A 12,234-nucleotide genomic window follows, 5' to 3' on the forward strand; every position below is an offset into this window, starting at 1 on the left:
GCAAGAGAATATCACTTGATATCAAGAGGACATAAAAAAAGCTGGGAAGCAATATCTTCACATCCATAAGGCTGGAAATTATTTCCATTTTTACAACCTCCAACTTTACCAATATGCTACGGATAAGATTTTCATTGAGATGAAATTTAAAACATCTAAAATCATTTCATATACTAGTATTCGGCGACAGATAAAACCTGTTAGAGTTGGTATATGGCTGCCGACGACAACTGTCGGGTGGCAGAAAAGGTGAGAAAATATTTCATTCACCAGGAAAACCAACTTTGCATTCACCAAGTACAAAAGAGTTCAGAAAAGAAGTTTGACATAATGCACCTTGAAAGTTATGGCTCATCATCAGCTGCAGATTGATAATCTTCAGGGGGCTGATCATCCTCACAAGACTGATTATCATCAGAAGAACCCTTCCTGGCTCTCTCCTTTCTCTCATTCCATCTTGCCCACACCCACTTCAGGACAAAGAACCCACCAATGGCATAAACCTAAACGCAGATGAAAGCTTTTCATTAAAGAAGAAAATATTATCACAACATTTAATACAAGGGAAGATTACAATTGATAATGATTTTCTCTTAGTCCGATTAATGCCAGATGCAGGTATTTGACTATTTGAGCAAAGCAAAAATTCAGCCAAACCTAAAAGGGAAAACTTCTCTCTGAAGGAAGTGCTAAATGTCCCACATTGGGGAGGCAGGTGTGAAATACCTGAAAGTTATAGCAACTTGGCTCCACACAAAATTGGTTAAACCCTTTTTGCCAATTTTTAACTTAACAAATAAGCTACAGAAAGTTATCAAAATATCCAGAGATTGACATCCATCTTTCAACCTCTTCACCAACCATTGGGGAAGGGAAAAAAATGCTTCATTTTTCTCTGTATGGTTGCAGGCTCTTTTGCAATGTTATGGCCTTTATTACAAATTATATCACTACAGCAGATGAGATTCTAACTGAATGCACGGCTTACACATTGTGATAGCAAGAGAAGCACTGCACAACCAATATAAAGAACTTTGTCTACAAAGGGAAGGGATATCCTGTTGTTTCAAATGGTGAGGCTAACAACATCAAAGGGGTAAAACCAATGCTTTTGACCCTCCATGTAACTCCAATGGTTTGATGTGTTTTATTCCTGATGCCATTGGACTCAACATTGTGCTGCATATGGAAAATATCAAGAATGCAACTGAGCATAAATATGCTATAGGCTGTAGGCTATTGCCATTCTAGCAGCTCAAATGGCAGTTAGGGTATAAGCCTCTGCAGCCCCCCATAGAAACAACAAAATAGTATAATCCAATTGCAATAAAGGGCAGACAATTTTATTTTGCAGAAATGTCCCCAGTATCATTTGACATTATTTCCTGAATCATAAATTCAAGAATCCACTACGTGCATAAATAGATGTCTACATTCTTCATATTCTTACCACATCACCATCAAAGAAAACATTGCTTCAACAATGCTTTCTACTGACTCATAGGGTAAAACAAGCCAGTTCCTATACCACATTCATTGTTGAATTCTGGATATTTACTAAAACCAAAACAAGCATGACAAATTTTCACGGACAGGCAATACACAATTCTATATATCTCTATCAACTCCACTTCAGCTGTTTCATCCGACATTTTGTTGAAGCATACCAAATACTAACCTAAACTACCACACTAATATGAGTTTATTTCAACATCATACATCTCCGGTAAAATTTACATTTTCAGGAAAATTTTTCTTTGCTTTTCAGGATAGTTTGCCCTAGTAACTAGTTTATCAAAACTCGTAGCCTCACTAGTTGAAGGAGAATAAATATCACTTCATTACCTAAAAGCCTAAATCCATGTCCTTCTCACAGGACCAAAAAAAATGAAACCTTATTACCATTTACAAACAAACACGTGAACGTAAGTGAGGAAGCCGGACCTGCCAGAGAACGACGGGGTTGGAAGTCCTCCCAATCTCTTTCACCTCCAACTCCAACGGAGGCGGAACCGTCAGCTGCGCGTTCGGGAACTTAACAATGTCCGGTTTCTCGATTTTCTCCTCATTTTGAACGTCAACAGATTCAACCTTAACAGCAGACTCGCCTTTAGGTTTTAGCAGTTGGTCGAGGAAAGGGATTTTGAGTTCAAATTTCGAAAGCTGTGAAAACAAGTTGTGCAGCTGCTGGTGTTGGTGAGCGTTCTTCGACTCCGCCTCTCCGAAGGTGACTTCGGTGCTTTCAGGCATGGTTTCCGGTCGAGGAACTGTCTTCTTTACTCCGATTGCAATGTATAGACAATCGAGCGGTTTTGGGATTTTGCAATGACCGGAGAAATCTAGAAAATGACGCTCGAGCTGCCCACAAGTTTTGATTTGATATATTTACGTCAGAGGTGTATAAATGGGCCGACCCTGCGGAACTCAGAACGGCCCAAAAGTGCCAGCTTGGTACTTGGGCTGACCTGGCCCGCTTTTTGATATTTGATGGCCGGGCTGGGCCACGAATCTCGAAACTCTTAGCCCGGCTCGCTTAGCCTTCAAAATATTATAAAAGAACAGACTATTGAAGCGCCAAAATCACCGATTCTCCGGGTCCCATTGAGGAGGATAAGATGACGAGCCCACGAAACCGAGACCGAGAGGACAGCGAGACACTGGTAGAAGCGGCGTTGCGAGTCCTGAATACGGCCGATCCATTCGAGAAGGCCCGCCTCGGTGACTCAGTTGCTTCCAAATGGCTACAAGGGACCATCTCTCGCACTTACGATCCCTCCCTTGATCTCCCCGTGCCAGATCGCCCCGCCAGGCTCACTAACGTAACATACTATTTGATCGTGGATTACAGTTTTTCAAATTGATTACCCGATGAACGGTTCGATAAAACCCTAAATGAAAAATGTGCAGGTTAAGTTGGTTTCTCCAAGTTTGATGCCAAAGTTGGGGAAAGCTGGTAGCTTGCAGAGCAGGCAGGCAATTGTGCACAGCCTTGTTCACACTGAGAGTTGGGCAATTGACTTGTCATGGGTATACTCTTTGTCCAACCTTGAAGACTGGTTCTTGAGCCAATTTGATAGTAATATGCATTTCCTGAACACTCTGGTATTGCTTTAATCCTTTATTGCAGGATATAATTGCTCGTTTTGGTAAGCAGGAGGCGATGCCGAGAGAATTCTTCACTGATTTTGTGAGAGTGGCTCAAGATGAGGGCAGGCACTTCACACTCCTTGCAGCACGGCTTGAGGAACTTGGTTCTTCGTATGGGGCATTACCTGCACATGATGGACTTTGGGACTCTGCCATTGCCACATCCAAGGACCTTTTAGCACGTCTGGCTGTCGAACATTGCGTCCATGAGGTGCTTGCTCATCTTTGTGTTTGAGCTTACTTTCTTTGTGAAATCCCTAGGTCCTTGGGGTTTATTTGCTTCTTCTATTATTATTTGTTTGCTTATCTTTGTGTTTGGGCTTATTTCTTTGTGAAACCTCCTAGTCCTTAGGGTTTATTTGAGAGGCTGTTTCCATACAATGACGTTATACTCCAATTGGGTTATAATGCAGGCGAGGGGACTTGACGTGCTTCCTACGACCATCTCTCGTTTCCGCAATGGAGGTGATAATGAGACAGCAGATCTTCTGGACAGAGTGGTTTACCCAGAAGAGGTTACCCATTGTGCTGCTGGAATAAAATGGTTCAAATATCTTTGCTTGAGGTCCAGAGATCCAGCTTTTCAAGGAGAAATGCTGGCAACTCAAGAAAGTGATTATTTTACAGTGGAGGAGGGGAATGCTGCAGAAGTGATTCAGAAGTTTCATGCAATAGTAAGGAAGTACTTCAGGGGGCCTCTGAAGCCACCTTTTAACGAGAAGGCAAGGAAAGCTGCTGGCTTTGGCCCTCAGTGGTATGAACCACTTGCAGTGAAGGAGGCCAGCTCAGAATACCAATAGCATTATGCAGAGGTAAACTTCCCAATCAATCTCTTTGGAGTGATTTGCAGAAATAATAGTAAAGAAAAATAATAGAGAGAATCTCTGAGTGTCAGAAGATTCTCTTCAAATCTTGTAAGCCAAGCGAAACCCTTATGCTTTGCAATTTTACGGCATTAAAATATTAGTTTCCTCTTAATCTATTACTACTTATTTATATTACTTTATTATTCTGTTTTACTGCATCTTCTGATGCGAATGCTCTTAGTATGTATTCTTTAGTTAAAGCATTTGCCTTTCATTTCCTGTAAATACCTACTACCTTTGTGGTTGTTAAGGCAGACTTGCATTTTGATTTAGGTGGTCTATGCACACAGATTTTTGTTCTTTTGAGAATGCAATATGCTCAATGTAACTCTTCAAAGAAATAGCATGAAGACATCATGCCCTCGGGAGGGAGGACATTCGGCTCGAAACCAAACATTTGCAAAGCTAGCTTTCCACATTTAAGAAGTCATGTGCTTTTGCCTAATATTTAGGTTTCCTTTTATGCTATTAGTCGGTGCTAGCAAACCATTGTGTATTTCTGCCCACGTTGCAGGGTTCAAATCCCGCGTGCAGCATATTTATGAATATTTGTGAGTGTTGTGTTGTTGCATGTGTCGTAAAAAAAAAGACTATTAAACTTAACTCGTACGCTCGGGAAAACCATAAACCAGCATAATCTTAATTATAAAGCTAAAACAATAAAGTATCCAAAACCATCTTTACCAAAAGGTAATTAGTAGAGTTCACAAGGATTTGTTATAGAAATTAAGTTAGATAGTTGCTTGCACAGGGTTTCTAAAAAGTTCACAACTTGCACCAGAAGAACTTTCATGGGAGTGACTTTTCATTATGCTTGCTGATGTATGATATACACTTGAGAAATGAACCCTAGCTTTCCTCAGGACAACCCTACAGTAAGAACTTCACAATTGTACGTTAATTTTGTATAAAGGTAGCAAACAGGAGACTGGAGAAGCTCGCCGCAAGCTCAGCTCCAATTGCAAGAGATAAATGCTCATGGGGAGCAGCTCCGAAACTCGAACAAAAACTGCAACTTGAATCTCGTTCACAAAATAAATAATCGGTGGCAACTTCAATTGTTTAAGAACCCATGCCTCTCTACTGAATATATTGGACTTCACCGGTTTTGCAGACTCTCAATGGCCTTTTTCCACTGCCATGCTCTCTGTTTTGCATCCTCAAATGACAACACCTTCTTGGGCTAAATAATCACATAAATATTATCAGACAAGAAGAATAACAAAAATGGTGAAAAGAATATGAAAAACAAAAAAGAAGAAAAGAATTTGCTGCAATAACCTTTGATCTAAACATTGTTACAATGATCAATAATGGTATACAGAGGAGGTAAAATTTTATAAAACCTTGTTTGTGAAACACAACCAAAAAAACCATAGTGCATTACATGACGAGAATTATTAATTCTGACGGGGTTACCAGGTATATAGAAGTTGGATTAGATTATGTGTTTCAGGAGCAGTAGCAAAGGCATAAAAAACACACAAAAGGAAAGAAAAGGAGTGTAAGAGCGTACCGTTATGATCTTGAAATTTGAAGGGCTGGTAACTTGAATACTGAGGTCATTAGAATTGTCGGACCATATAATGTTTCCCTTAACCACTAGTTTGGAAGGGTCAACATAAATCAACTTAGGCTTGTTGGTAAGGATAAGTTGCACCTTTTTGCTTGTCAACTTTTGCAATTTCCTTACCATGGAGATCATGAGAACAGATTCCCCAGGATCCAAAAATTGTTGCCTGATAACATGGTAACAATTTCTTATGAGCAATAATGAACAGAATCCAGAACCAGCAGATGAAAGAGAAGGGTCTGATGGAAGAAAGGGAGGGAATACTGAGCAAGCAACCAAAATGAAAAAGAATAAACAATTAATTTCCCCATAAACTCGAAAAGTCCCACAGAGGAATCAATGTCCATTCTAGGATTCTAAAAAAAAAAGAGAAAGAAAGATAAGTATATCTGAGAAGAATTGAGCCAATACCATTTTGAATCAAAAGAGTCGATTGAAGCAAGTCTAGTTATATGACCAGATGCTTCAGACGATGAGGCACCACAATTTCCATCATTTTGTCCTGCAGAACCATCCCCAATATGTGACGGGTTCCATGAAGAATCAGGAGCACCATCACCTTCACCTGGTGTAGCCTAAAATAGAAAAAAGAGAGGAAAGTTTTAAACGAAAAAGGAATGATGAAAGGAAAGTTGCATTCCAATAGATACAGCACCAAGGAATACAAAAGACATACCGTAGACTCCAGAGCAAGTCGGGGGGGAGTCTGCTCTCTTACATTCTTCCAGTTGACTCCCTTAAAGAAAGGATGCATCTTAAGCACAGCATAACCATCAGGTCCAGCACCTGGTCTTCTACCAGGATCTGTGTCCTGCATCAACATACCAGGGAAATTAATGGGCAAAATAAATAGACTATGTAAGTTTGTATAGCAATATGGTGTACAACTTCATAAACTTGTAACCAAGACTTGAAGAAAAGGTCAATTGAATTTCTTTAAGATATCCAGTATAACAAAATTGCAGTTTTCTAATGACATGTGACTCAAACCTTCATGCCTGCATCAGACAAAACGCAAGGAAAAAACTTGAGTTTCAGCCTCATTTAGACCTATGAAACTTACACCACAACGTACACAACCTATGTAAAAAAATAACTCTTCAGCAATTATTTGTGTACCAAACATCAAACATCTTCAATGTCCAGTTGTTCACATGTCAAAGTTGAAATGCCGTTTATCATGCTCTAATTTCCCTCTATAAAGGACAGTTTTATCTTTGGATGTTCAATTAACAATGACAGAGAAGACTGTCTCATATGGAAAAAAATCCAGCAAAGGGACTTTTAATGAATTATTTTTTATATAAGGCTCTTTCTCGCCTAAATAGGAGTTGTGGTCACAAGGAGTTCCTTGGAAGTGGATTTGGTTGCCAAAAGACCGGATCAAAGTGGCTTTCTGTGTTTGCTAAGCAACTTGGGATCAAATTCTCAGTCTACCAATGTAGGCAATTCCTTCAACGCCCAGAAGGTCCATGACAGGTAATACAGGTTTCTTTTAAAATTTCGATAGTGTTTGATCATCAAAACAAAGGATGCCATGAAACAAAGTAATGAGGGAATCATTCCGAAAGAAAAAGTCGCGGACATATGGCTCAGGTTACAAAGAAGGAGAAATTTTGGGTTTTGATGCAGTATTTAATTCTCATATGCTAACAAATAAACCATACCTAATATGCGCACAAAACACATGGAGACACAAGAACTCCTCCTCAAAAAGACAGAAACGGGAGAGCAGTGCAGATTGTGCAACAATAGTTGTAGCGAGCAAGCTAAAATAAAATTATCATAGCCAGTATCAAAAGAATAATTTGTCGCTTACCAGTAACCGGTCAATAATATCTCTGGCTTCCTCTGAAAAGTAACCTGGAAACCTTATATCTCTGGCTATAATCCTCTGAAAAATAAGCCACTCACTGGCATCTTTAAAAGGAGATGTTCCAGAAAGCATTTGGTACAAGGTGCATCCAAGAGCCCAGAGATCATTTCTGTTTGGATTTGTTCAAAAACAAGAAAGTTATCCTACATAAACAATACATGATAAGAGAAAATACAAATACGCTGAATCAAAACCACAAATTACTTTTAAATAAATATCCAATAAGCCACACACCTAGGAGAGATTATTTCCAAGTGTCTACTAATCCAATTAGTTTAGCTAATGAGCCCATAACCCATTCAAGAAAGATATCCTTACCCGAAAGTTGCAGGAGAAGAGTTAAGAACTTCTGGAGGAACATAAGCCGCAGTCCCCACAAATGTGCATGCCTTGTCATCTAAACAGGACAACCAGGAAAAAAGGAATCCTTAGTGCAACGCTCAAAATGTTGTCAAAAGGTTTCACCACATCAAACATTATACTACCAGAAGCAGCATTAGGCAGCACAGTAATTCGGCTATCTTGCATGGGCTTCACACTCCCAAAATCAGCAATTTTAATATGGCCTTCCGCACTAAGTAACAAGTTTTCTGGCTGCCATTGAAGAAACATTAGGCATTCACCAGCTGCCAATCAAATAGCATATGAGTGCAAAAAAAGAAAGAAATACCTTAATATCACGATGTATCAATCCCATGCTATGTATATATTCTAGTGCATCTACAACTTCTGCAGCATAGAAGCGAGCTTCATCCTCTGACAGACGACCTTTCTGTAAACACAAACTAAAAGGGTAATGATACCAAACAATCACAAGATCACAGACGGGAGGAAAGTATTTAAGCAATTTGGCATTTGTACCCAATGGAAATAAGAATGCGAGTGGTATTGATAACAGAAATGTTTAGTAGCATCAGGATTAAGAAAGCAAATAGTGCTGATGAACACATTTAGAACATTCACTTAATAGTGTTCTTGATACAAGAGCTAAAGAGGTCCTGAAAGAGTAAATTCAAAGATCTACGCTATGTAGATCCTTGCATCTTATGGGTTTTCTAGCTGATACTAAGATCCTTGGCTCTCTTCTCTTCTTATGGGTTTTTCTAGCTCATACTTAGATCCTTGGCCCTCTTCTCTTTTTAGCAATCCTAATTTAATCTTCTCTACTCCAAGCACCAAAGCACCAATATCTCCATGTTTTATATGTCCATACCATCCATATATCTAGAACATCAAGTGTCCAATGTAATTGCAGAATGATAAAATGCTTCATGATCAAATTATGGAGTTCATCGCTATTAACTTACTCTGGTTATTTGGTCAAAAAGTTCTCCACCTTCACAAGATTCGAGTGCCATGTCTGCAAAGTACGAAAAGACACCAATTCCAAAGAAGAAATCAAGTGAGAAAAATAGTGACAGACAACAAGGAGTTTAAGCATTGAGAAAGCACTAACCTTAATAGAAAGTGACAGATAGAGAAAGTATCAATTAAATTGAAATTTGAAAAGGCAGCAACCAAGAATACCTACATAGTGAAAAAGTATCTTGAAATGTAAAAAATAACTTCACAACCCCAGGATGGTCCAATTGATCAAGCACTATGCGTTCCAATTTCACATAAGCTGTTTTGTTTTCTTTGGTAATGAATTTTTTGTCCATAATTTTCAATGCATACACAACTCCTGTATCCTTCTTCTTTGCCCTCACAACCTGATGAGACGATTACAAAGATGCTTAGCAACAAAGCCAACAAGAAGACTAAAAGCTGGAATTAAGCAGATATGACCTCCAGAGATAACCTAAATAGGATAATAAGTCAAAGAAACAAACAATCCAATATACTAAATGCCAGATACATACATATGGAATAAGTGAATAAGAGCTCCTGTAAAACCTGCAGGAAATGGCAAAATGAAGTTTTTTTTTTCCACGAACTATTTAAGTAACACATCCCAATACATATAGGTCCTTGAAAAGGGCAAAGAGAGATGAATCACCAAAGCATTTTTATTGCCAGCACAATCCATGTTAGCATGTGTTCAACCAACATATCATACTGCAATCACAGCAAATGAATCTGGTCTGGCTTTATTTTCTTTCTTATATTCCGGTTTGCTCTTGGGTTGCACCCCCTTGGTGCTGTTAATAAAAAAATTTCTTTTCAAAAATAAATCAACACAATTGGACTAGATTAAATCCTATATTTGGTTGGTGAGAACTGAGAAAAGGTGGGAGAAAAAAGAGAAATTTCAACATTTAGTTGTCACATTGCCCTTCAAAACATTATTTGGCACCCTACAGAACTTAATACAGCCATCCAACGCATAATTCCATACCGAACAGTGAATCTAAAATCCTTTTTCTCAATTTTTTGCAATGCGTCTCAGATATCAACAAACAACAAACATCTTCTCTCTTTTCACATATCCTTTTGATGTGATGCAGATACATAGCCCTTCCACCTCCCTACACCTACCCCCAACAAAAAACAAAAATTACCTGGTAATTCAAACCAACCAAGGGTCTATCAATGAAATTTATCCTTGTTTCACATTAAAAATGAGATATAAATAAGCTGCTATAGTTGACAATTAACCTTAATCTATTGCTTGCATACACCTTAGTAATCATCAAGCCCCTGCTGCCCATAAATCAACACAAAGACAGATAAAGACCATGTATTATAAACTGATAGTCTGATAATCTCCAATCTTATACCTAAATAGATGAAAAGAAAGGGAAAAAAAAAGCATCATAAACAATTGTAATTACATCCCACCAATCTACAACAGAAGAACAAACCGAAACCCACATACCCAAAAATAGACACAGCTTAACCAGACCAATCCACAAAAAACACGAAGAAAAAAAAGGAACAAACCTTCGAATAAGACCCAACGCCATAGATCTTGCCCAATTCAAAATCCTGGATGGTGAAATTCTCCTGAGGAGCCTTGAAGGCAAAGCTCTTAGATCTCTGAACATTTCCACCACCACTAGAAGAAGAATTGCCACTGCCTTGAATCCTGAGCTTCGAATCAAAATCCTTCTCCATTGCCAACATCTCGCTCCACAAAATTTCTCTCTCTACATAATAAAAAACACCCCAAGTTCGGCGGAAAAAAACAAAATTCCTCTCTCTAGAAATCTTGGGAGGATGGTAATTAAGTCAAAAGAGAACCCATTTGGATCAGAAAAACAAAAGAGGAGTCTTTTATATTCTCTGAAAAAAAGAAAAGTGAATGAGATTCTGTTCCTTGTATGATGTATTGTGTATATGGGTACATGTGAAAAATCTGAATTGTGATCAGCTTTAGCTGTGGTGCAATTTCAAAACCCTAGAAAGTGAATATGATGAATAATAATAGTTTTGTGCATGAGAGAGGAGGGAGAGGGAATGAATTCAGGAAATTTTGTTGGGGAAGAGAAGGAAGAAAAGCACATGGAGAAGATCATTCATTTTGTTTCTCTCTCCATCTCTAACACACACCCCATTGCTTTTGAGACTCCACTGGAGATGCTTATTCCCTTCATATCATAGTATCATTGGTAAAACTGTTGCCACATCAGAAATTCTGCAATTGTACTTTGCCACATATTTTGTGTCAGCTGCAAAATTACCCATTTTAGTTTAACAATTTGCAAAATAATCCCACAAGAATTGACCTGCTGCAAATATAACCTCTGTAGTTTAAAATTTTTAAAATTTGTACACTTTTTTTAAACCGAGAACAATTCAAACATGCCTTTTTGAACAACCCACTAAGCCCAAATTCGGATAGGGCTAGACACGCGCAAACTCCCTTGATAGATTGGTTGGGCAGAGGCTCAGTACAAATCACTTGAGGTTATATCAGCTTAAAATCGAACTTCCGACCTCTAACGAAATTCTTTATGTCCTAAATCCGAAAAGATAATCAACATTAGTTAAGTCTAGAAAAGGTTTAAGCCTCTAAGCTTTTGAAGTATGGTACATATTTTTGGGCTCATGAAATAAAATAATAAATGGTCATCTTTGCTTGGTGGTCTCTTGAATCTCTAGTCAACATGGGGGTCCAAAGATTTTAAATGTATAGTATATAGTATATCATAAATGTATTTCACTATAACATGATTGAAGTGGATAAGAGCTCTCTCTCTCTCATCAAAACATGCATGCACGTGGACATGGAGACAACAACATGAAAACTCAAAACAGTTTTGTCCCCATCCCAATGGATTTGTGTATGTATGGAATGATTTCCTTTGTGTTACCTTTTATCTTCAACACACAATCTCAGATGGATAGAAGGTTCTTGACTTCTTATTAGTTTCATGAGCCCACTATGAGTGGATAAGGTTGATGGGGGACGCGATGGGCCCATTACATGATCCAAAATGACATTGCTGGGCCCAACTTTAGAGAGTGCTGGCCCATGGGCCATGAAATGCTGCATTGTAGGAGTCAATTCAGATGCAATGTCTTGTTAAGCTTAAACATGTTCCAGAGTTCAAGACTCGACCACTTTAGGTAGTGGCTTAATTGGTTATCCAACTCTAGAGGTTTCGATTTCGATTTCAACTGAGCAACTCTAGAGGTTTCGAGTTCGATTTCAACTAAGAATAATATTCTTATGGCCATCTGCTCGGCTTTGGTCTAACTTAATCTGTCATCAAGTGAGAAACTTATACATGTGCAAACTTGATAACCAAAGTTTAAGCTCATATCAGATATCAAAAAATCCGAGTTTAAACTCACATAAGATATCAAAAGAGCAATCTTGTATGATG

The 12,234-nt window shown here is 38.5% G+C and overlaps 3 protein-coding genes across 5 annotated transcripts; 1 reads left to right on the plus strand and 2 right to left on the minus strand.

The window, feature by feature from the left end:
- Nucleotides 1-114: 114 nt before the first annotated feature.
- On the minus strand, nt 115-2,357 carry LOC119989183. Its single transcript, XM_038834540.1, has 2 exons — nt 1,945-2,357; nt 115-503 (listed from the first exon to the last, which is right to left on the minus strand). Exons 1-2 carry the CDS (start codon nt 2,248-2,250, stop codon nt 345-347), a joined length of 465 nt encoding a protein of 154 aa, XP_038690468.1. The 5' UTR covers nt 2,251-2,357; the 3' UTR covers nt 115-344.
- Nucleotides 2,358-2,481: 124 nt separating this feature from the next.
- On the plus strand, nt 2,482-4,455 carry LOC119989796 (uncharacterized protein HI_0077). 3 transcript variants are annotated; one of them, XM_038835499.1, is made up of 5 exons: nt 2,482-2,819; nt 2,908-3,027; nt 3,128-3,358; nt 3,561-3,959; nt 4,287-4,455. In XM_038835499.1, the coding sequence occupies exons 1-4, from the start codon at nt 2,616-2,618 to the stop codon at nt 3,945-3,947; spliced, it is 942 nt and encodes a 313-aa protein (XP_038691427.1). In that variant the 5' UTR covers nt 2,482-2,615; the 3' UTR covers nt 3,948-3,959; nt 4,287-4,455. The 3 variants fall into 3 exon arrangements, with proteins under 3 accessions (XP_038691427.1, XP_038691426.1, XP_038691428.1); XM_038835498.1 differs by lacking the exon at nt 4,287-4,455 and having other exon boundaries at nt 3,561-4,143; XM_038835500.1 differs by lacking the exon at nt 4,287-4,455 and having other exon boundaries at nt 3,155-3,358; nt 3,561-4,143.
- A 177-nt stretch (nt 4,456-4,632) lies between these two features.
- Nucleotides 4,633-10,979, minus strand: LOC119990053 (3-phosphoinositide-dependent protein kinase 2-like). Its single transcript, XM_038835871.1, has 11 exons — nt 10,346-10,979; nt 8,994-9,174; nt 8,770-8,822; nt 8,133-8,234; nt 7,948-8,056; nt 7,781-7,859; nt 7,406-7,571; nt 6,263-6,397; nt 5,998-6,161; nt 5,530-5,752; nt 4,633-5,196 (listed from the first exon to the last, which is right to left on the minus strand). Exons 1-11 carry the CDS (start codon nt 10,526-10,528, stop codon nt 5,113-5,115), a joined length of 1,479 nt encoding a protein of 492 aa, XP_038691799.1. The 5' UTR covers nt 10,529-10,979; the 3' UTR covers nt 4,633-5,112.
- Nucleotides 10,980-12,234: the final 1,255 nt, after the last annotated feature.

The sequence above is a fragment of the Tripterygium wilfordii genome, chromosome 21, assembly GCF_013401445.1.
Source record: "Tripterygium wilfordii isolate XIE 37 chromosome 21, ASM1340144v1, whole genome shotgun sequence".
Lineage (NCBI taxonomy): Eukaryota > Viridiplantae > Streptophyta > Magnoliopsida > Celastrales > Celastraceae > Tripterygium > Tripterygium wilfordii.